Source organism: Carcharodon carcharias, chromosome 2 (assembly GCF_017639515.1).
Source record: "Carcharodon carcharias isolate sCarCar2 chromosome 2, sCarCar2.pri, whole genome shotgun sequence".
Taxonomy (NCBI): Eukaryota; Metazoa; Chordata; class Chondrichthyes; order Lamniformes; family Lamnidae; genus Carcharodon; species Carcharodon carcharias.
Window position 1 is genome coordinate 8,289,462 of NC_054468.1, and position 25,015 is coordinate 8,314,476.

General features: G+C 43.7%; 1 protein-coding gene across 1 annotated transcript in view; it reads right to left on the reverse strand.

Moving 5' to 3' along the window:
- slc7a14a (solute carrier family 7 member 14a) overlaps window positions 1-25,015 on the reverse strand; it is a 111,867-nt gene that overhangs the window by 18,643 nt on the left and 68,209 nt on the right. Inside the window, exons 2-3 of the mRNA XM_041179242.1 lie at window positions 16,216-16,452; window positions 14,707-14,924 (exon numbers count right to left, since the gene is read on the reverse strand). Coding sequence (XP_041035176.1) covers window positions 14,707-14,924; window positions 16,216-16,452 — 455 coding nt within the window. The remainder of the gene's footprint in view (window positions 1-14,706; window positions 14,925-16,215; window positions 16,453-25,015) is intronic.

Sequence of the window (25,015 nt, forward strand, 5' to 3'; positions counted from 1 at the left end):
CTCACAGAAATATTCATGAGATATTCCATCACATTGATGCTTCATTTAGGAAGTGAATTCAACATGAGGTTACAGTTTGTGAGATACTTGACACACTAGCTTGTGACTCCGAGAATCAAGCTCAGAGAACAGTACGCAGGTTTCCAGATTAACCGATCGCTGTTTTAAGTCAGAGTCAATCCCATGACATGTTCTTACGGCTTCGAAATTTGGGACTGCTCTTAATACTGTGGTGTTTCTTTCAGATCTGACAGTGATAAGGAGCAGTTTGTCATGAAATCCATTGAACTTTGTTTCCCTGAGTACTGTCTGGAGTTTGTAACATTTAAGGTACAAGATGCTCCAATGCTTGTAACGTTGGTTCCTGCCTAATAACAAGGGTGAGACACTCTAGGAGCGTTTTGATAGGTCACCAGAACAGTTCAAGGGTCAATGAACAAAAGCTTCCTGAGGCAGTCAGTTTGAGGCAGTCTGCCAGCCGGAAGTGTCACAGACACAGGGACAGGAATAGGTCCCATTAAGTAAGTTAAAAGAACAGAGCAAAGAATAGGCTCCAAATTAAAGAAAGAGTTGCTGTTAGCAGATTGACTCTGTACTGAGGGCTGCTGGGACAAAGGTACCCCTTTAGAGCAATAGTTGCTGATAGTTCAGAGGCCAGGAATCGTGCAATGAGTAAATCACCTCCTGACTCCCCAAAGCCTGTCCGCCATCTACAAGGCACAAGTCAAGAGTTTGATGGAATTCTCCCCACTTACCTGGATGAGTGCAGCCCCAACAACACTCAAGAAACTGGACACCACCCTGGAAAAAGCAGCCCGCTTGAATGGCACCACATCCACAAACATTCACTCCCTCCACCACCGATGCACAATAGCAGCAGTGTGTACCATCTATACGATGCACTGCAGGAATTCACCAAGCCTCCTTAGACTGCCCCTTCCAAACCCGTGACCACAACCATCTAGAAGGGCAAGGACAGCAGACAGATGGGAACACCACCAACTAAAGGTTTCCCTCCAAGTCACTCACCATCCTGACTTGGAAATATATCACTGTTCCTTCACTGTTGCTGGGTCAAAATCCTGGAACTCCCTCCTTAACAGCACTGTGGGTGTACCTATACCACATGGACTGCAGTGGTTCAAGAAGGCAGCTCACCACCAGCTTCTCAAGGGCAACTAGGGATGGGCAATAAATGCTGGCCTGGCCTGTGAAGCCCCACACCCTGTGAATGAATAAAAAAAAGATTGGCACGGCCAAAGATCTGAAAGTGTGCTTGTGAGCTAGTGCTTGAGTGCACTTGGGAATCCAGGTAGAAGTAATCTCGTAAGGCGAGATAGAAAATCTATGAGGTGGGCCATTGTTAAAGCCATCCGAGTGGGCGTGACACTTGGAGAGAACTCCAAGGAGAGATCTTCAAAGCTGGAGATTGGAAACCCTCGTCAGAAAGACAAAGTTTCAGTGAGATTGGTTGACTCACAGTGGGACTAACGTCTGGGTGAGTTGTTGAGAAATCTTTGGAATCCAAGTTTGACTGAAATGGTTTTCTTGCTGTAAGAAGCAAAGCAAACAAGAAACCTTGGAGGAGGAAAAGAAAATATGGGTTACGCAGAAATGGGTGTTCTGTGGTCTTTGCACTGTGGAGTGGGGTGTGAGTAATCCTGTGACTGCACCAGAGGTTGGAGATAGATACCTCCATATTCTGAATTACAGGCAAGCACTAGTCTTTGGAAAGCCTTAAAGAGGACCAGCGTTGAACCTTGTTACAATCCTTGGCCAAACTCCGAGACATAGGGAGGGATCTGGTTAGGGACCAATAATGTTTTGAACGGAGCAAAGAAACAGGTTCCGAATTAACGAAAGAGCTGCTGTTAGAAGACTGAATCTGTACTGTGGCTGCTGGGGCAAAGGTACCCCTTTAGAGCAGTGATCGCCCTGATTGACACTGCCAAAGATCTGAAAGTGTGCTTGTGAGCTAGTGTTTGAATATACTTGGGAATCTAGGGAGAAGGAATCTTGGAACCCATTGATTTCTCAACAATGTTTTGTTTAAAGTAGATAAAGTATGAGATTCAAGACACCTGCGCTTGGAATAAAGCTGCATCTGTCATTGGCTCTATAGTGTGGAGTGTCCAACCACAGTTCATCTGTTAATTCACATGTACCTCATACTTACCCTCAATGTTACAGTATCAGTTACATATTGTAAATGGTTTTATTTTTCTGAACGTGTAAAGTGAAGCTTGTTTTTGTTTGTTTAAAGCCTGTGGAATCTTGTAGCCTCATTCCAAGCTCAGGTGTCTTGAACCTCAACCTTTCTCCACTGCTGGGAAATCTATGGAATCCAAGATTGACCAAAATGGTTTTCTTGCTGTATGAAGCAAGGCAAACAAGAAACCTTGGAGGAGGAAAAGAAAATATGGGTTGTGCAGAAATGGGTGTTCTGCACTCCTAGCACTGAGCGGGGTGGGAGTAATCCTGTGACAGCACCAGATGTTGGAGATAGACGCCTCCACATTCTGAACTGCAGGCAAGCACAGGCCTTTGGAAAACCTTAAAGGGGGCCAGCATTGAACCTTGTTACAATCCTTGGCCAGACGCCGAGACATAGTGAGGAGATCTGGTTAGGGGCCAATAATGTCTTGAACGGAGCAAAGAAACTTAAAGAAAGAGCTGCAGTTAGCAAACTGACATGGTGCAGAGTAAGGATTGTAACAAGGTTCAATGCTGGTCCTCTTTAAGGCTTTCCAAAGACTGATGCTTGCCTGCAATTCAGAACGTGGAGGTATCTATCTCCAACATCTGGTGCAGTCACAGGATTACTCACACCCCACTCCACCGCGCAAAGACCACAGAATACCCATTTCTGGCGTAACCCATATTTTCTTTTCCTCCTCCAAGGTTTCTTGTTTGTCTTGCTTCTTACAGCAAGAAAACCATTGCGGTCAACTTTTTTTACAAGCAGCAGTGTTTGGCCCTTCCAGTTCCTGGAACTGGTGTGCCTTTTAAAATAGAGCCAAACATCAGCTCAAAGTTGGGTCCTGTGTGATGAGGACTAACCAGGGAAGCAGGTGCACTGCAAAGTAAGGCAAGGCCTTTTTTGGAATAAAGCCAAGCTAATAAGCTAAGTATCCACGTTGTCGTAAACAAGCGGGTTCTATTTTTAAAGCTGACATAATGCTGTAGAATAAATGACAAAGGCTGTTATTGGAATACTTCCAGAAAACCACTTAAAATAATTTAATTTCAGGTTTATGCAACGGAACACAAATTTGACACAAATTAGTTGACAAGGCTGCACAAGCATCTGCAGTGGTCAAGTCACTTTTGCGTCACTCTCCCTCTTTTGGTTGGACAGAGGAAAATAAGATCCAGGTTTTGCAGTTGCATTGACAGCAAAACTGGCATAGCCATTGCCCATGAAGTGACAGCAATTTCTGGAGTCTGCATGTTAAAATGTCAGTGATTCCCTGTTCCTTCACAAGGTGCACTGTTGAAGTCCTCACGTATGAACATTTTAGAAATCACTTAGCATTAATGCAAACTTTCAATTCTTATTATATTATTGTCTCTGTAAAAACCTTCGAAAAAGCCACACCCTGTTGGGAGAGGTCTAACTCAGTTCCTTCATGTGTAGTAAGTTATAATTACTCCTGAACAACCTCTCTTGCTTTGAAAAAGTCACTTTATGGCTGGAGTCTTGTGCTGCTGTTGGCAGTAGGAACTGAGGCAGGCTGGTGCACCTCATTAAAACTAAAACAAAAAATTCTGGAGAAACTCAGCAGATCTGGCATCTGTGGAGAAAGAAACAGAGCCAACATTTCAAGTCCAATATTACTCTTCTTCAGAGCTGCTTGCAGATGAGACGAAGAACGAAATGGAGCTGTGGACAAGGAAGCTTTGAGATAGCGTGAGTCGGGTGCTGCTGGAGAGAAAAGTCAAGTGTGTACATATGGCGGTGCATGGCACTGAGTGCAGACCTCAGGATGCAGCAAGAACAGCAGTCCAAGGACTGTTGTATGTCACGGAGATACCTGTAATCCTGAGTGGATCAAAACGTTTGAATTCATTTAATTGTCTGGGAAGCAAAATGTGAGCTACCTAATGGTCAGATGAAATAAGGGAATTAAGGTTGTGGAAAATTGAAGATGGATCAAGCTTCCTGACAGCAAGCCGTGAGATCCTATTTTTAACGCATTAGCATGTCCTGCATACGTATTAAAATACCATTTTGACAGATTCAATTGTACCTTTGCAATTAATTCTGCAGCAAGCATGAAACACGTGCCTTCAGATTCGTGACTGGTTAAAAGTGGCATGCTGCAGGTGAGGTAGTCATTCCTTTTCTTTTATGGGGACCTTTGCTGGACCACAGGAGAGGAGGCATTGATACAGTGAGAGTAGGTGGTGGCAGTGTATGGGAATTGGGGCATGGCTGAGTCAGAGAGGGAGGATGGGTCATGGCAGACATATGAGGGCTCATGGGGAGACAGAGGGAGGAAGCTGGACTGTACAGGGAGGGTCAATATTTACAGGCAGGAGGTAAAACATCTTTGGGGGAGGTCCAGGGTTCTGGAGGGAAGATCAATGGTGAGACCTGGCAGTTGAGGGTAACAAAGGGTAGGTTAAGGTTGATAGAAGAAAGTTTGACGATGAATTGGCAGGTCAAAGGTAACAAGGGAAGGTCCAGGGTGCTGGCGAGGCAGATCAATGGTGACTGGGGGCAGCTCTAGGGTGAATGAGAGTTGAGCAAGGGTAATGGTGGGTGGCTTGAGGGTCAAGGGTGATGGAGTGAGGGTAGAGTTTGATGGAGGGAAGGTCAAAGGTGACTGAGGGAGGGTGCAGGCTGTTGGCTACCAGCTCCAGGTTGAATGGGAGTGTCCAGGAACATAGCTGCAAAAACACAAAGAGGTCTCCAGAGTACAAGTCAAGGCTGAAGATGTTCATGGTGGGGTGGGTGGAGACCAGGGTGTAGCCAATACAAAGTGAAGGGTTTACAATTGGTCAGAGATTCTCAGTTCAGGAGAGAGGGCCATAAAGACTTTGCTGACCAGATTTTTGCCTGACTCGTGTCTGCAGTTCACTTCAGGTAGACAAGATGCGTCAAGTGCACCCAGTGCAGCTGCTAGCTCTGGTGGGGAACTGGCAGAGGGTGGCCCAGGGCCAGGGCCAGGTGCAAAAATGGCCAGAACGCCAACAAGAGGCACCAGCAGAGGGTCAGGCTCAGAAGCATGGCAGTCAGGGACCAAGTGAGATGCTGAGCGTTAGTGTGTAATCAAATATACCACTGGCAGAGCAGCTACCTGCAAATATCCAGGAGGCAATGTTGAAGATGGCTGAGGATGTCAAGGGACCTACATCAGCTGCTTCTAAATGACCTAAGTTCCCATTGACTGGGAGCCATCCAGTAGTTTGCCAGTAGTTTTAAAATCATTTAAAAGCATTTCTACATCATTGGATTGTTCCAGGGGTCCACTGAGGACAGGTGTGGACCTCATAGTCTGCCATTTATAAATGCTTCAGGGAGGTTAGCAATGCCGAGTACAGAAGGGCCACTGAATTTGACCCTGAGAAGCAGACAGCCAGTGCTTTGGGAATTCAGTGCCATTGCTGGATTTCCACAGGTACAACGGGCAATTGAGTGCACACATGTTGGGCTATGACTTCCCTGGGATCACCCAGGGGCCTTCATAAACTAAAAGGGTTTTTACTCTCAATGGGCAGCTGGTGTGTGACCACTGCAAACAAACCCTCCAAGTGTGTGCTCACCTCCGAGGGAGCTCTCATGACTCACACATCCTCACCCACCCTCAGGTGCCACAGCTATATGCTCCCCCTTAGCAACTGCAGGAATGGCTCCTGGGTGACAAGGGATTTCCACAGAAGATATGGCTCATTACTCCTGTGTGGAGCCCTCAAAGCCCAGCGGGGGAGAGGTATAATGTCCCAACAAGGGCAACAATAGAACAGACCATCGAACTGAGGTTCAGGTGCCAGGACCGCTTGGGAGGGACACTGCATGATGTGCCACAGCTAGTCCCAGGATCATTGTGGCCTGCTACACCCTCACAATCTCATGTAGCTAACAAGTGAGGAATTGCCAACAAGGAAGATGGTCCTCAAACGCGGAAGAAGAGGAAGAGACTGGTGATCCTCAGGGTGTGGTTACAGCTGCAGATACCGGGGTGATGGTGCAACTTGCCAGACCTACCTGTGATACCCTCATTGAAACGTGATTCCAGCAGGAGTGTAGCCCTGCAAGAACTCTTTGTGTCTTCATCCTCAATAAATATCACAATGCAAGTGCCAGCAAATCCAGCACACTCCTCCCAGACCACCCTACATTCCCGTGACTCCTGGCACCTCAAAAGGAAAATGGTTTTGCCAAAGCCACACACACGATTCTGTTTGGAAGGAAGTTGCACATACCCAGTGACACACACTCCAAATGCTGGCAAAGCCTGGATAACAACTCTGTGTGTTCACCTGCAATATGTGGAATGCATCAGCCACAGATGTTGTTTAGACAACAGCTTCTGATGGATGATAAAGGGGTGAGCACTGCATTCTGGCTTGCTGCAGCCAGGTTCCAAACCCCCAACCTTACAAAGGTGCCTAAGATGGAAACTTGCACATGTCAAGTGACTCGGAAATGCTACTATTTCTCAGGCCATACAATAAATGATGGTTCCATAGGCCCACATCACCTATTGTTGATCATTAGTGAAGTGTCACACCCTTAAACCCACCCTTCAGCTGTACAGTTCCAAACATCATGACTACTGAACACACATGAATAAAGTAACCCAAACCATACATTTACACGCGACTTATAATATCCATAGAATGAATAGATTCCTGCCAGCTTTGTGCTGTTAGAATTTTTGCAGCTTATGTTTCCTAACACTGTCTTGCTGTAACCCTGACATCTGCAGCTGAGGTGGAGGCAGCCTGCTAAGTGCTATGCCCCATTGCTTGAGATGACCTTGGCTGCAGTCCTCTGGTCACCTGAGGCCTAAAGGGCTCCAGCCTGCTGAGATTCTCCTGCCATGGCGGGGTTGGACCCTCTTCAGCCTCACCTGCTGGAGGCGATGGGCTCACTGGCAGAGGGGAGGAGGAGCGGCGACGGATCCTTGGACACCCCTGGGTTGGCTTGCTGGCGCTGCTGCCCCCTGTCAATGTGTGATGGCACCTCTCTGACTCCTGGAGGGAGGTCAAGGTGCCTTGGTCTCCCTCTTGCCTAGCCACCCATGGCCTGAGCACATATTCGGCTGTCACTGGGTGTTCAACTGGACCTGGCTCTCCATGGTCACCAAACTATCCATGGAGGAAGTCATGTACTCACATGGTGGAACCATGGCAGAACTCAGAACGTGGACAAACTCCTCCACCTGTTGCCCAAGGCTGTGCATGGCCTCAGCATCTCTGCCAGCTGTCCCCCTGCCTGTCTCTGGTTTCTCACATTTCCAGAGGCACATCACCTGCATGGGACTCAACATGGGCCTGGTCACCGATAGTGGTCCAACTGTCAGGCACCTTGGCTCCATCAAATATGGGCGTGTGCCTGTGCTGTGCTCACCAGCTCACGACCCCGAATCTAATCGCGAAATCGGAACCGTCGAGGTGAGAGTCGCTGTGCTGGTGGAGGGTGCAGGAGGGGTGGGGGGGGCGGGGATGATGTGATGGTGGATCCTCAGACTGGTCACTTTGGTTACCCTCAGGGGTGGAGGTCAGACCTGCTGCTTTCACTGTCAGTCATGACTGTGAGTACCTATAACGGACAACACAAAGAATTAGCTGATGGTTATGTGCATTCGCTTTCCCCATCAATGTATCACGTCTGTACCCTATATGCCCAGTTCTGAATGCCAGGCTGAAGGCATCCTCACTCTGATGTCCTGAAACTCCGGGCTCTCCACTGGCACAAGATCAGCCACTGCCCTCCCCTGCCTGTTCTGCAGCCTCCTCTTCTGCAGGGTTCAAGAATCTGATTTCTGGTGCACCCCACGCCCCCAGTCAGCGACCCCCCCCCCCCGCCTCCAATCCCCCCTCACCACCCCCCCGAACTATTTTTGGCCACTCCCTCGTGTTAAGCACACTTTGTCCTGCAGGCAGAAAGAAGGATTTAGTGTCATTTCAGTGGGCTCCTAATCCCTTAATGGGTATGCAGGCCTATGACAGTGGCTGTTGCCTGCCTGGTAATTGTTTCACACACACCCTCCTGCAACTGGTACAACTTCCACAGTTTGAACTGAACCCACACATCATCCACATGTTCCATCTGGCACTGAGGCCTAGAATTTCGTGCCTGACATTCCTCTTCACTCACACGTTTACTTGACTTGATGCCTTTATGAGTGCCATTCTGTACTGATGACATTGTGCCACTTACCTTCGTGGAGCACAGGAGGTCTTTGACACCTTTTCTGCATTGGACCAGTTTCGCTTGTGCACTCAGTGGTTGCTAGCCTCTGCTGCGACCTCTGTCTGGGTGCCTTTGTCAGGCAGGAGGGCTTCCTCTGCCATCATTGGGAAATAGGACACCCCCTCATTCCCGGATGGCCTGGAGGGGAACCTGCAGGGGGCGGGGGGGGCATCTCTAAACCGTGCAGTCACAAGTTGTCTGCTCTGGGACATCTTTCCAGAATAACAAGCGGTAGCAGCAGTTGAGGTTATCCTGGAGGGGAAAGATCAGGAGGTTCCAGCAGCAGCTGTAATCTCAAGACGTCCACTCACACAGCCAGACTGATACTGCTGGATTATAGGGAAGGAATACCTGCCCAGGAGCCTTTGGGATCCAGTGCCCTTTCATTTGTTGGAGCTAAAAAATCCAGATTGCACACTTGTTTCGGAGTGACCAAGTTGGTACCGAGACAGAGAACATCAGGAGATCATTGTTAGAATAAACATATGTTGTTTATTTACAAAAAATTTGTGTGCTCACAACTCAAAACTCTGTCTTCACTCTTCAGTGTCTAACTCAAGATTCTCTCACAGAGGTAGCCTGCGCTACTCTGCTAATGGGTATTAAGATCATGTGATCTTACATTACAACACTTGTCTTAAAGGCATACTACATATCAGATTATTACATCCCTGCCCCTTTACTGATAAATATATTTTACAATTTTTCATTATATCAAGTTATTTATACAGATCAATTATTTACAAAGTTAGTCTCTCTGGGGGAGTGTGGAATGTCTCAGCTCTACAGCTTCTGAAGTTTGATTTGGAACCTCCTTTACTGGAGTCGTCGGAGGGTCTGGTTCTTCAGTAGGTTCCTGTAAATCTGTTTCTTCAACTCTTTCAGGTACAGTCGGCCCTTCAAACACACTTGTACTCAATTCTTTCAACAGAAGATGTTGATTCAGCCTTGAGCACTTGTGGAATCATCTCTAGATATTTGGTTTCTCCTCTTCTAATGTGATCCACATGTTTCCTTATTCCTCAATCTTCAACTTTCACATGATAGGAAAGAGATCCTGTTACTGCACTTACTTCACTGAACAACCATGCTGATCCTTCTCTAAAGCTTTTCATAAATACTTCCTCTCCTACATTAAATGTTCTGTCCCAACTGTGACAATCATGTCCCATTTTCTGACTTTGCTGTCTTCTTTCTACATCCCCTCCCCTCCCCACCCACCTCCTGCCAAGTTTGGATCGGATCAGGCTCGGTCTCGATTGGAGATGGCATTTCATCAACAATTCTGCAGGTGTGACACCTGTTGTTGAATGAGGGGTGATTCTATAATGGAAAAGAAATCACGCTAATTTAGTCGCTATCAAGTCTCCAGACAATTTCTTCATACCAGATTTGAATGTCTGAACCACTCTCTCAATGAGTCCATTTGAAGAAGAATAGTATGGATATTTGATATTTGATATTTTCAAATAAACAATACCGTTGAGGCTTGTAAGTCAGTTAAACTCAGCACTTGTGAATTCTGTTCCATTATCTGATACTAGCACTTCAGGTATCCATTAATTGCGAAACTTTGTTGTAGTTTGTCTATCGTCGCTGAATATGTGGGCAACCTCACTTCGTATATGTCCATCCATTTTGAATGAGCGTCTACGATAAGGAGAAACATTGTTCCCGTAAAAGGTCCCACATAGTCAATGTGTACTCATACCCATGCCCTTCCTGGCCACTCCCAGGGGTTTAATGGGGCTGTTGCAGGTGATTTTTGTACTTGTTGACTCTGCGTACAATTTCTTATTAAGTGTTCAATTTCTCCATCCATTCCCCACCAACACATACAGCTACGTGCTAATGCCTTCATTTTGGAAATTCTGGCATGTGCACTGTAAAGTTCAGATAACAATGGCTTTTGTCCTTTGGGAGGAGCAATCACCCGAGCTCCCCACAATAAAATAACTTCTTGGCCGGTTATCTTGTAACTACTCGCAAAAAGGGTTTCATTTAATCAGATTCTTGTTTTTGTGACCGACCATGAAGAACTTGATTCTCACTTTGGATAAGACTGGGCCTCGGTTTGTCCAATCTTTAATTTGTCTAGCACATATTGGCGATGAGTGCAGGAAATTCAATAACAAAACGAATCCCTGAGGAATTGGGACATCGTCATCTTTTATTTGCAAGGGTAAACAACTGAGTGCATCTGTGTTTGCAATTTGACTTCAGGTTCTATGAATAAAAGTATACTCATACACTACCAAGATCAATGACCGTCTTTGTATTCTTGTCAAGGCTATAGGGGGTATAGCCTTGTCTTCCCTGAATAGTCCTAATAATGGCTTGTGGTCCATTATGATAGTCAAGTGACGACCCTGTACATGTTAAACCTCAACACCGAAAATGATTGCCAGGCCTTCTTTTTCAATTTGAGAGTACTTTTTCTTTGCAGTACTGAATGTTCTCAACACTTATGCTATAGGTCATTCTGATCCATTATCCATTCGATTATCCCACTCCATAGGTTGATGCATCACACATTAATATCAACTCTTTTTTAGGTCAAAATGTACTAGAAGTGGAGATGATTGTGACAACTATTTCACTTTTGTGAAAACGTCTTCCTGTGGTGTTTGCCATTACCATTTTTGGTTTTTCTTGAGCAAGTAATCGAGTGGTGGCAGTTCTGTCAACAAATTAGGCGAGAAGTGTCCAAGAATAATTTCAATCCGTATGTATTCTTTGGCTCTGGGGCTTCTTTAATCGCTTTCACTTTTTCTTCAACTAGATGTAGGCCTTGTGAATCTACCTTGTGACCTGGGTATGTTACCTCTTTTGCCTGGAATGTGCACTTTTTCTTTTTCAATCTCACTCCCACCTGCGAAAAACGTTTCAGAACTTCTTCCAAGTTCATCAAGTGTTCCTTTTCATTGAGTCCAGTCATGAGAATATCATCTAAATAACCTACAGCATGGGGCAATCCCTGTAATAAGCTTTCCATTGTTCTTTGGAATATGGCGCAAGCTGAAGATACGCCAAATGGTAACCCCTTATGTGTATTTATGGTGACAAACATCCAGGATGCCTTCTTTAATTCCAATTGTTGGTAGGCATGACTTAAATCTAACTTTGTGTAAGCCAATCCACCTGCCAGTTTAGTGTATACATCTACAAATTTAGATATGGGTTATCTATCCAATTTTGCAACTTTATTGACTGTTAATGTATGGTCTCTGCATATTCTAATGCTTTGGTCAGGTTTGAGAACAGGTACAATTGGAGCTGCCCACTCTGAAAATTGTATCACTCCCAGATTTTCTAAACTGTCCAGTTCTGCGTCTACCTTATCACATATTGCATAAGATACTGGTCTTGCCTTCATGAATCTCTGGATTTACATGAATTTTTGCTTGTAGCCCTTCAATTTTTCCAAGTTCATCCTTGAAAACTGAGGCATATTTTTGTTGTAGCTGCGATAGCCCATTAATTCTCAGCTGGAAGATTTCTGTCCATTCCAATTTAACTTCTTTCAGCCAGTTTAATTCAAGGAGACTAGATCCCTCGCCTACTACTACTATCAAGGGTAATCATAATAGTTTCTTCTAAATTCAGCTTCAAGATTCAAGTATTCAAAAGTATGCTCACTGATTACCATAGTAGCTGCACCAGTATCCACCTCCATTCTGATAGGCTTCTCATCCACTCTCATGGTTACGTAGATAGGCTCTGTTCTTCCTACCTTCAAATTATATAATGAATAGATATCAGGATCTATTACTTCTAGCTACCTTCAAATTATATAATGAATAGATATCAGGATCTATTACTTCTGGCTACCTTCAAATTATATAATGAATAGATATCAGGATCTATTACTTCTAGCTACCTTCAAAATATATAATGAACAGATATCAGGATCTATTACTTCTAGCTATCTTCTAGCTACCTTCAAAATATATAATGAATAGGTATCAGGATCTATTACTTCTGGCTTTTCAACACTGTTTATCTCTTTGGGTTTTTGCTTTTGTCTGCTAATCTGCCTGAATCTATTTTTACAATGCCTCATGAGGTGTCCATATCGATGGCAGAAGAAACATTTGATCTTTTTAAACTGTGATCCATTACCAAGGTGTCTGCTTCCATCTCTATTTCTATCATGCCATGATTTTGCTGCTAAGTTATCCCCTTTAATTTATCTGCTAGCAGCAGCTGCTTCTGAGTAAAGTTCTGCACTTTTGTGTTCTTTTCGGCTGAGGCTTCCCTCCCAACATGGAGGACGGAGCCATTTTGCGCTCCTCGAATGGCGTCTGAGTCTCGCCCTGCACCTTTCATGGCCAGAACGATTTCCAATACCTTCTGAAAATCTCAATTTGTTTCAGCCAGTAATCTCTTCTGAATCGCACTTTTGTTTATACCTCACCAAACGATCTCTAAGCATATCATTGATAGAAGCCCAGAGCTCGCAATATTCAGCTAATTGCTTCAGAATTACCACATAACAAGCCACTGTCTCCCTCGCAGCTCTAACTCTTGAGTTGAATTTAAACCATTGTTATGGTCACCGACGGTTGGGGCTGGTAATGATTCTATTCCAGGTTCACTAAATCATCAAAACTTTTCGAGCCTGGGGCACTGGGCACCAATAGATTCTGAATGAATCTGTAAGTCTTATTCCCACATGTGGACTGACAGATCACGCGTGTCTTCTCCTCCCCCACAATGTCGCCCACCTTGAAGAAGAACACGAGGCGTTCAACATAATGAGACCGATCGTCCGAGGTTGGGTCGAGAAGCTCCACTCTTCCAAATTGCAGCACGCCCTGAGGGGATTGCTTCAATGCTCAAGGAGGAACTTTTCTTTTACTTACAATTACCATGCGAGGTACGGCCCAGTTTCAGTTCTCCTGATTTCCTTCATTCTCCCTTGCTTTTTACTGCATTTTCTCCGCGGTTTCTCGTGTTTTTACTCTCATAGCCAGTTTGTTGGATCCAGTGCCCTTGAGTTTGTTGGGAAGAAAGGATCAGGGTTTCATGACTTATTCAGGGTGACCAAATCGGTACAGAGACAGGGAACATCGGGAGATCGCCATTAGAATAATCACATGTTTATTTACAAATGAAACTCAGCAACTATATTTATGTGCTCACAGCTCAAAGCTCTGTCTTCACTCTTCAGTGTCCAACTCAAGACTCTCTCACAGTGGTAGCCTGCGCTACTCAGCTGTTGGATATTAAGATCATGTGATCTTACATTACATCACTTGTCTTAAAGGTGTATTCCATATTAGATTATTACAGTGCCCTTATATCACACACAAATCTTTGACCCCATGAGGCATTGCCGAGGTTGTTGACGCCCTGTCCACTCCTTCACATGATTGGCTGGGTACCTCACCCACTAATATCCAATTAGCTGGCTGCCGTGCAATCATGTGACGGCCAACCATCTCGCCTACAATTGGAAATCCTGCGTACTTCCGATCATGCCATCAGGTGACTTAATACTGCAACAAGCTTCCGGCCTATATTTCTAGAATGGCAGACTACTGTATTATAACTTTAAAAATTCCATATATTTTTAAAATAACCAAAAATATATAATTTTTTAATTTTCTTTATGACATTTCCATTTCCACCTTAATCACATATGTATGCTCCAATCATTATAGCATTCTCTGTGGAAACATTAAAAAATGAAGGATAATCAGTGCCTTTTACTTCCCGGCTTGCTGTCTGTGAGAATTCTGCCATGTGGTTGGCTGTCTACACTGCTTGATGATGCTGTTGCTGGACACCGGAGATCCCCAAATGGCTGGAACAAAAGTAATTTCGGGAAAGGTAAATTGATGCTACAGGGATCACTAGATTTTTGTGGATTTTCATTCAGGTCTATGTTGGGCACGATTACTTTGCTGCTGAACACAAAATCTAAACAATATAAATATCAATACATCCTTGTACAAATAACAATCGTAATAATGATCAGGAATGCAACATTTACTCACTGAGTCATTGGTTGGATGGATTGCTGGTTCTAGAAAATATTTTGGGAGTGAAACCAGTCTTCTCTGGTAGCAGAACCAGGAGAAGCAGCAACCCCGTTTCACTTTGCGCCCAAAGTTTTGTACTTTTCCGTTGACTTTGGTGAAAAGGAAATTCACTCACGGTGTAAATAGGGCGGCCAATTCCCTATTCACCATTTCTGCTACTGGTGATGACTAATTTCATTCCCATTACATTCAAATGGAATTGATCAACAATGGACTGCAGGGATTGTTACTCACCCCAGACCATCCGAAAGGTAGAAACCTCCCTTCATCCCAGTTGGAGCTATTGATAAAGAAGAGGCCCGAAAACATGATGAAAACCCAGGCAGCCAAGTTGATGATGTTCAGCACGTTGTTGAACCCCACAGAATTTTTCACCCCCAAGGAAACGATGGCTGTCACAATAACAGCGATGAACAGTGCCAGGAGGTCAGGATAGGACTCTTCCCCTTTCCCTGTACAAACAAGCCACAGAAAACAGGGCCACTCAGTCACAAGAGTTACCTTAAAGACCAACAAGCTGCCATTTCAACTGGCCTAAACCAATTTGTCTTTCAGCAAGGTTTAAGGGTCTGTAACACCAAAATTCAGGTCCTAGGAAACACTTACTACTGAAACTGAATGATGACGCAATGGCTGGTTCACTCTGGGACGAGGGTTCCAATCTATTTCAGTCTAATAGGTCTCTCCTGCTATACGGCTCCAATATTAAATGAACCAGGTTAGTGCTAAAGTGCTCCCCAGCAGGTATGTGTCCAAAGCCAAGTACGAACAATACTCATTCAAGCGCAGTCAGAGTGAAGGTCATAAAAGTCAATAGGTGTGCTCTTCTGTGATTGGAGCTAATGTATATGGTGGGGGTGGTGGGGGAAGCCAGTCCATTTTCCAATGCAAGGACTTAAAGGGCAGCAAAGAGATAGCTTTAGCCATTTGGATGAAGTGTCAAACTGAGGTCCCACCTGAGCTCTTGGGTGGATATAAAAAGTCCTTTCAGACTATTGAAAAGAAATGTATGGGGATCTGCATGGGTGTCCTGGCCAATTCTCATCTCTCGACCAAAATCACCAAAATAGATTATCTTATTCTTCATCTCATTGGTGTTTGTGGGAACTTTCTGTCCCAAAATTGGCTGCAATATTTCCTACAATACAACAGTAACTACACTTCAAAAAAGTACTTAATTAGCTGTGAAGTGTTTTGTGACATCCTGATGTCATGAAAGCTTTGATATGAATACAACAAGTTGATGTTCTTTTCTCTAGAAAAAGAGGACATGGGGGAGTGAACTGATAGAGGTCTTTAAATTTGTGAAGAGGTTTGATAGGGTAAACATAGAAAAGGTATTTTCACATGTTGGACCTTCAAAGCTAAAAGGCCATTAATTTAAGATAGTCACTAATAAATCCACAAGGGAATTCAGGAGAAACTTCCTTAACAAGAGAGTGGTGAGAGCATTACCAGAGGGAGTAGCTGCAATGAATAGCACAAGTATATTTCAGAGGAAGCTAGATAAACCCATGAGGGAGAAAGGAATAGAAGAATATGCTAATATGGTGCTATAGGAGAGTGGAGGCTCTTGTAGAGCATAGCTGCAGTATGGATTTGTTGGGCTGAATGGCCGACTTCTGTGTAAACTAACAGTATATAATTAAACTTACAGAAAGCTAATGCTAGGACTCATGGGTCCAGTGCTTCTACCAAAGTTAAAAACTAACTGTATTTATTATTTAAATTGTACTGACCTACCTAGTCCATTTAAAGTGCCAACATAGTCCACTATCCAATGGCTCATGGTGTGGTTGGCCAATGAATCAAACATACTGCTCAGAGCACTGGCACCAGCGGCTGTTCCAATCAGATACTCCAAAATCAGGTTCCACCCAATGAAGAATGCCACAAACTCCCCCACCGTCACGTAACTGTAGGTGTAGGCTGAGCCGGTAGTTTTAGGTACTCGCACTCCAAACTCAGCGTAGCACACACCTAGAAGAGAAAAGAGCAAATACTTTCATAAAGAGGGCAGAGCTGTCAACATGCCTGTAGCCTTCAGTCTAAATGGGAGATTGAAAGAAGAAAACCCAGCATGTGAGAAGGTCATTTAAAGGTCACTCCATCTACTGACTGTGTCCAAACTTCCCTCACCTGGATTCTATAAAACCACTTAATCTCCTCTTACAGCCCATGTGCATTCCGCGTTTTCATAGACTCTACCCGCCCATTTAATCTGCTGAGGGAAAGTTCAACGTAAATATTCTATGATTCTGAAAGAAAAACAAGCAAAACTCTAGAATATCGATCCAGGGATTTTAAAAAAATGCTGAAAATCTGAAACTAGAAAGGAAAAACAGCAACTTATATGAACTTGCAGGTTAGGAGCAGTAGTAGGCCATTCAGCCCCTCAAGCTTGATCCACCGTTTGATAAGGTCATGGCTGACCTGATTGTGGTCTCAACTCCACTTTCCTCTCTACCCTCTACATCCTTCAACTCCTCTGTCAATCAAGAATCCATCTAAGTCAGCTTTAAAAATATTTAATGAACTTGCTGTCCGGGAAGAGAATTTCACAGACCAACAATCCTCTGAGAGAAGAAATTTCTCCTCATCTCCACACTAAATGGGAGACCCCTTATTTTTAAATTATGTCCTCTAGTTCTAGTCTGTCCCATAAGGGAAAACATCCTCTCACCATCCACACTGTCAATCTCCTCAGGATCTTATATGTTTCATTAAGATCACCTCTCATTCTTGTAAACTCTAATGGATACAGGCCTAGCTTGTCCAATTTTTTCTCATAAAATAATCCCTTCATCCTGGGAATCAGTTGAATGAGCCTTCTCTGAATTGTTTTAATGCTATTGTATCCTTTCTCAAGTAAGAATTCCAAAACTGTACACCGTGCCCCAGATGTGGTCTCACCAACACCCTTGCAATTGTAGGAAAACTTCCCTAATTTTACATTCCATTCCCCTTGCAATAAATTAGGACATTTTATTTGCCTGCCTAATCACTTGCTGTACCTATATACTAACCAGTTGTCATTCATATACCAGGACACCCAGATCCCTCTGTACCGCAATCTTTCTCCATTTAAGTAATATATTGCCCTTCTATTCTTCCTGCCAAAGTGGACGAGTCCACACTTTCCCATCTTATATTCCATCTGCCATTTTTATGCCCACTCAATTAACCTATCTAAGTCCCTTTGTAGACTTGTTATGACCTCCCCATAATTTACTTTTGAACCATCTTTGTGTCAACAGCAAATTTAACAACCATACATTCAGTCCCTTCATCCAAGTCTTTTATATAGATTGCAAATAGTTCAGCCCCACCATCACCCCCTACAGAGCCCTTACTCTGTGTAGCAACCTTTGATGTGGCTCCTTATCAAATGTCTTTTGCAAATCCAAGTACACCACATCTACAGGTTCCTCTTTTACCCACATTACTTGTTGTGTCCTCAAAGAACTCTAATAAATCTTTTGACCCTGAAAAGTGCCTAGTCTACCTCAGATTACCCTGGAAGGGTAAGGTGTCTCAAAAATTTTAACAACAGGTGAAACTAACTGTTTCATGCTGCTATTATACAGTAGCAACACAAGTGGTATTCTCCACTAACAGGATGCTGCAGTCAAGCCAAAAAGATGTTCTGCCTATCACACAAATGAATAATGTGGTTTATGAATTTCAGTGCTGGTATGATGCCAGGTATGTAGGTTGTCATGTCCCAATGGCTATCAATCAGCACGTCCCTTCAGCTGTTTGCAACAGGCAAAGTACTAATCATACCCAACTAGCCCGTACTTGCAAAACACAAAACAAAGTGTCCAACATTATATGTGATTTTGCGAATGGACAGCATAGGCTTAACAATTTTGATTGTGCTAAGAACTATACTGACAACCAATTTAAGATTATCAGCTGGGTTCGTGTGTGGCTCGCTTACGTGTACTAGAAGTTACATATATTCACACACAGGGCCCTGTCCTTTGCAGACAAAAGGAGCATGTCCAACCATTGCACCTTTTCCAACTAAACAAAAGCTTGAGGGATGGCCATTCCCTGATTCATTTGCCATGGCAATGCCATGACCAATCAGAGTCGACCTTGTCTGGCTTAAATTTAAACTAAAGCTTAGCAGTTAACTGTTCTCTGGTGCATTCTGCATGGCAATATCTCTACCAATCAGAGTCCACTTGCCAATCAATCAGTGCTCTCTTCTAATGCAGTATAAATTGTTTTCCTCCTATTTTTAAATTTATTTCAATCTATTGTTTCATCTCCTCCATTTAGCTCATTTCAATCCCTTCCCGCCACCCCATCCACACTAGGGCCATCTGCCACGAGCTTGCTTCCCTTAATGACCCCATTAGCACATCCTTTAGATAATATCACCACTGTCAACACCCCTTTGTCCTTTTGTCTATGACATCTTTGGCAGTCCCTTCTTGCCCTCCACCTATCACTGGCTCCCTATTGAGCTCTCCTGTCCACCCCCTTCTACCAGCTTATATTTAATCTCATTTCTATAAGTCTTAGTTCTGATGAAGAGTCATACAGACTCGAAATGTCAACTGTATTCCTCTCGACAGATGCTGTCAGACCTGCTGAGTTTTTCCAGGTATTTTTGTTTTTGTTCAGTATAAATTGTTGCTCCCCTTTACTATTGGTATTCCTGATTTTCTGTCCTGATGATTGCAAGACAAAAAGCTTCAATAGCATGTATCTTCTTTCAGCAACACTCTAATAAATTAGTCAAATGTGATTTCCTTTCACAAAACCATGCTGACTCTGCCTGATTGCATTAAGATTTTGCTTGTTCCCTGCTAAAACCTCCTTAAGAAATAACATTTTCCCTCTAACGTATGTTAGGTTAACTGGCCTGTAGCTACCTGCTTTCTGTATCCTTCCTTTCTTGAATAGAATTTTCTATTTTCCAATCTAATGGGACTTTTCTGGAATAAGAGGAATTTTAAAATTGGAAGATTAAAACCAATGCATCCACTATCTCTTCAGCCACTTCTTTTAGGACCCTAGGATGATGTCCATCAGGTCCAAGTGAATTGTCAGCCTTTATTTCTAATAGTTTTCTCAATACCCTATCCCTGGTGATCCTAATTGTTTTAAGTTCCTCCCTCCGTTTCACCTCTTGATTTATGATTATTTCTGGGATGTTATTTTTATCTTCTATAGTTATGACAGATGCTTCCAGCATTTCCTTATTTCCAATTATTAATTCCCCAGATGCACTGTTTAGAAGACCCATGCTTGTTCCTCTTTTCCTTTTCAAATATTTCTGGAAACTACCTGTTTTTATATTTCTAGCTAGTTTTCTCGCATACTCTAATTTCTCTCTCCTTATGACTCTTTGAGTCATTCTTTGCTGGTTTTAAAATTCTGTTCAAATCTTCTCACCTACCATTAATCTTTACAGAATTTTAACCTTTTCTTTCAATTTGATATTATCTTTAACTTCCTTAGTTAACCACGGATGCTGCATCTGTATCTTAGAGTCTTTCTTTCTCACTGGAATGTATCTTTGCTAAACATTATGAAATATCTCCTTAACTGTCTGCCACTGCATTTCTACTGACTTACCCCTTAACTTATTTCCCAGTTCACTTTAAACAGCTACATCTTCATACTCTTTAACTGCCTTTATCTAAGTTTAAATTCTAGTCTTAGAAACACTTTTCTCTCCCTCAAACTGAATGTGAAATTAAATCAGGTTATGATCATTGAGACCTGGAGTTTCTGTTTCTGTGAGGTCATTAATACATCTGGTCTCATTGCACATTGCCTGGTCTAGAATAGCCTGCTCTCTGGTTGATTCTAGAATGTGCTGCTCAAAGAAATTGTCCTGAAAACACAATGAAATCATCTTCTAGGCTGCCTTTGTCAATCTGATTCATTCAATCTAAATGTAGATTAAAATCACCCATAATTATTGTAATGCCTTTCTTACAAGCCCCCATTATTTCTCTTGGAATACTCCGTCCACAGAGTTGTTACTGTTGGCCCGAACAATCCCCATCTACCACTACTCTTCTCCGTCTGGCTGAACTTGTACTTTCACTAAACAATTTCTCCTTAAACTCCTCTCACTTCCTCCAAATAAAAGGTGTGGCTATGGGTACCCGCATGGGCCCCAGCTATGCCTGTCTCTTTATGGGGTATATGGAACATTCCTTGTTCCAGTCCTACTCTGGCCCCCTCCCACAACTCTTTCTCCGGTACATCGATGATTATTTCAGTGCTGCTTCATGCTCTCGACTGGACCTGGAAAAATTTATTAATTTTGCTTCCAATTTCCACCCCTCCATCATTTTCACATGGTCCATCTCTGACACTTGCCTTTCCTTCCTTGATCTCTCTGTCTCAATTTCTGGTGATAGACTGTTCACCAATATTCATTACAAGCCCACCGACTCCCACAGCTACCTCGACTACAGCTCCTCACACCCCGCTTCCTGTAAGTACTCCTTCCCATTCTCTCAGTTCCTTCGCCTCCGTCGCATCTGTTCTGATGATGCCACTTTCAAAATCAGTTTCTCTATTGTGTCTTCCTTCCTTAACCGAGGTTTTCCACCCACGATGGTCGACAAGTCCCTCAACTGTGTCTGGCCCATCTCCCGCGCATCCACCCTCACGCCTTCTCCTCCCTCCCAGAAACATGATAGGGTCCCCCTTGTCCTCACTTATCACCCCACCAGCCTCCGCATCCAAAGGATCATCCTCCGCCATTTCCGCCAGCTCCAGCATGATGCCACCACCAAACACATCTTCCCTTCAACTCCCCTGGTGGCATTCCACAGAGATCGTTCCCTCCGGGACACCCTGGTCCACTCCTCCATCACCCCCTACACCTCAACCCCCTCCCACCGCACCTTCCCATGCAACCGCAGAAGGTGCAACACCTGCCCCTTTACTTCCTCTCTCCTCACCGTCCAAGGGCCTAAACACTCCTTTCAAATGAAGAAGCATTTCACTTGCACTTCCCTCAATTTAGTCTACTGCATTCGCTGCTCCCAATGCGGTTTCCTCTACACTGGCGAGACCAAACGCAGACTGGATGACCGCTTTGCGGAACACCTGCTCTCTTGCCCACATGTCTGTCCTTGGCCTGCTGCATTGTTCCAGTGAAGCCCAACGCAAACTGGATGAACAGCACCTCATCTTCCGACTAGGCACTTTACAGCCTTCCAGACTGAATATTGAGTTCAACAATTTTAGATCATGAACTTTCTCCTCCATCCCCAACCCCTTTCCGATTCCCCCCTTTTTTCCCCCAATAATTTATATAGATTTTTCTTTTCCCACCTATTTCAATTCTTTTTAAATGTATTTCCATCCATTGTTTTATCTCTATCTTTTAGCCTATTTCGATCCCTTCCCCCCACCCCACCCCACTAGGGCTATCTATACCTTGCTCGTCCTGCTTTCTACCCTTAATGTCACCATTAGCACATTCCTTAGCTAATATCACCACTGTCAACACCTCTTTGTCCTTTTGTCTATGACATCTTTTGGCAAACTCCACTTATCACTGGCCCTCCATCCAGCTCTACCTGTCCCACCCCCCTTAAACCAGCTTATATTTCACCTCTCTTCTATTTTTACTTAGTTCTGTTGAAGAGTCAGACGGACTCGAAACGTTAACTGTGTTCCTCTCTGCAGATGCTGCCAGACCTACTGAGCTTTTCCAGGTATTTTTGTTTTTGTTTACAGTGTTGTTACTGTTGGAGGCCAATAACTATTCCCACAATTGATTTCTTCTCTTTACTATTTCATTTATCTACCCAAACTGATCATGTCTTCCAACATGTTATGCACTCTTGAATATTCAGGTTTGAGCATTGGTCACCTGGTAGCCTTGCACATTTTCATACGTTGCCTTATATTAACAATAGAGTCACAAAGTCATAGAGGTCTACAGCACAGAAAAAGGCCCTTCGGCCCTTTGAGTCTGCACCAGTCAAACAAGTATCTAACTATTCTAATCCCATTTTCCAGTACTTGGCCCATAGCCTTATATGCCATGGAATCAAATACTTCTTAAATATTATGAGGGTTTCTGCCTCTAACACCCTTTCAGGCAGTGAGTTCCAGATTCCTACCATCCTCTGGATGAAAAAATTCTTCCTCACATCCCCTCTAAACCTCCTGCCCCTTACCTTAAATCTATGCTGCCTGGTTATTGATCCCTCCACCAGGGGGAAAAGTTCCTTCCTGTCTACCCTATTTATGCCCCTCATAATGTTATACACCTCAATCATGTCCTCAATCTCCTCTCCTCCAGAGAAAGTAACCCCAGTCTATCCAATCTCTCTAATAACTAAAACTCTCCAGCCCAGGCAACATCCTGGTAAATCTCCTCTGCACTCTCTCTAGTGCAATCACATCCTTCCTATAATTCAATCACATCCTTCCTATAATTCAGATTTCAGAACTGCATACAATACTCTAGCTGTGGCCTAACCAGCATTTTATACAGTTCCAGCATAACCTCCCTGCTCTTATATTCTATGCCTCGGCTAATGAAGGCAAGTATCCCATATGCCTTCTTAACCACCTTTGCTACCTGTCCCGCTACCTTAAGGGACCCGTGGACATGCACGCCAATGTCCCTCTGATCCTCGGTACCTCCCAGGGTCCTACCATTCATCGTGTATTCCCGTGCCTTGTTTGTCCAGCCTAAGTGCATCACCTCACACTTATACGGATTAAATTCCATTAGCCACTAATCAGTCCATCTGACCAGCCCATCTATATCCTCCTGTAATCAAAGGCTATCTGACTCACTATTTACCGCCCCACAAATTTTTGTGTCATTTGCAAACTTACTGATCAACCCTCCTACATTCAAGTCTATATTGTTTATATATACCACAAACAGCAAGAGACCGAACACCAATCCCTGTGGAATCCCACTGGACACAGGCATCCAGTCACAAAAGCACCCTTCAACCATCACCCTCTGCTTCCTGCCACTCAGCCAATTCTGGATCCAATTTGCCAAACTACCTTGGATCTCAGGGGCTCTTACCTTCGTTATCAGTCTCCCATGTGGAACGTTGTCAAAAGCCTTGCTGAAGTCCAAGTAGACACCTCTTCGAAAAATTCAATCAAATTGGTCAGACATGACCCCTTAACCACACAAAGCTGACTGTCCTTGATTAATCCCTGCCTCTCCAAGTGTAGATTAATTCTGTCCTTCAGAATGGCTTCCAATAGTTTCCCCATCACTGAAGTTAGACTCACAGGCCAGTAGTTCTCTAGTTTATCCCTTCCTCCCTTCTTGAATAACGGTACCACATTGGGAGTCCTCCAGTCCTCTGGCACCTCTCCTCTGGCCAGAGAGGTATTGAAATTATTGCCAGCACCCCTGCTACCTCCTCCTTTGCCTCACTCAACAGCCTGGGATACATTTCATCTGGGCCTGGAGATTTATCTACTTTTAAGCCTGCCAGATCACTTAGAACTTTCCATGCTAATTTATTGAATTATATCACAGTCCTTCTGCCTGATTTCCATACCCAAGTCATCCCTCTCTCTTGTCAACACTGACACAAAGAATTCACTTAGATCCCTACTTACATCTTCCGGCTCCATACACAAATTACCACTATGGTCCTTAATGGGCCCTATTCTTTCCCTATTTATCCTCTTACTCTTAATGTACTTTTAAAATAACTTTGGATTTTCCTTTATTTTACCTTTCAATGTTTTTTCATGCCCCATTTTTGCTCTCCTAATTTCCTTTTTAATTTCCCCCCTACACATTCTAAACTCCTCTTGGGCTTCCGCTGTTTTGAATCCTCAGTATCTGCCATAAGCCTCCCTTTTTCTCTTTATCCAATCCTGTATATCCCTCAACATCCAGGGTTCCTTGGATTTGTTGGTCCCACCCTTTGTCTTTACTGGAATATGTTGGCCCTGTACTCTCACTGTTTCCTTCTTGAATGAGTCCCACTGCTCTGACACAAATTTACCTAAAAGTAGCTGCTCCCATTCCACTCTGGCCAAATCATATCCGATCTTATTAAAATCAGCCTTCCCCCAATTCAGAACTCTGATTTCTGGCCAATCCTTGTCCTTTTCCATAACAACCTTGAATCTAACAGAGTTATGATCACTATCTGCAAAATGTTCCCCCACTGATACCTCTACCAGTTGCCGGGTTTGTTCCCTAAAATTAAGTCCAGGACCACCCCCTCTCTTGTAGAACCTTCTACGTAGTAACTTAAAAGCTCTCCTGGATGCATTTTAACAATTCCACTCCCTCAAAACCGATCACACTATAACTAAACCAGTTAATGTTGGGGAAGTTGAACTCCCCCACTATTATTTTTACACTTCTCTGTTATTTGCCTACATATCTGCTCGCCTATTTCTCTCTGACTGTTTGGGGGTCTGTAGTACACTCTCAGCAATGTGATTGCTCCTTTTTTGTTTTTCAGTTCTACCCATATGGCTTCATTTGAGGAGCCTTCTAAGATGTCATCCCTCCTTACTGTTGTAATTGATTCCTTGATCAATATTTTGA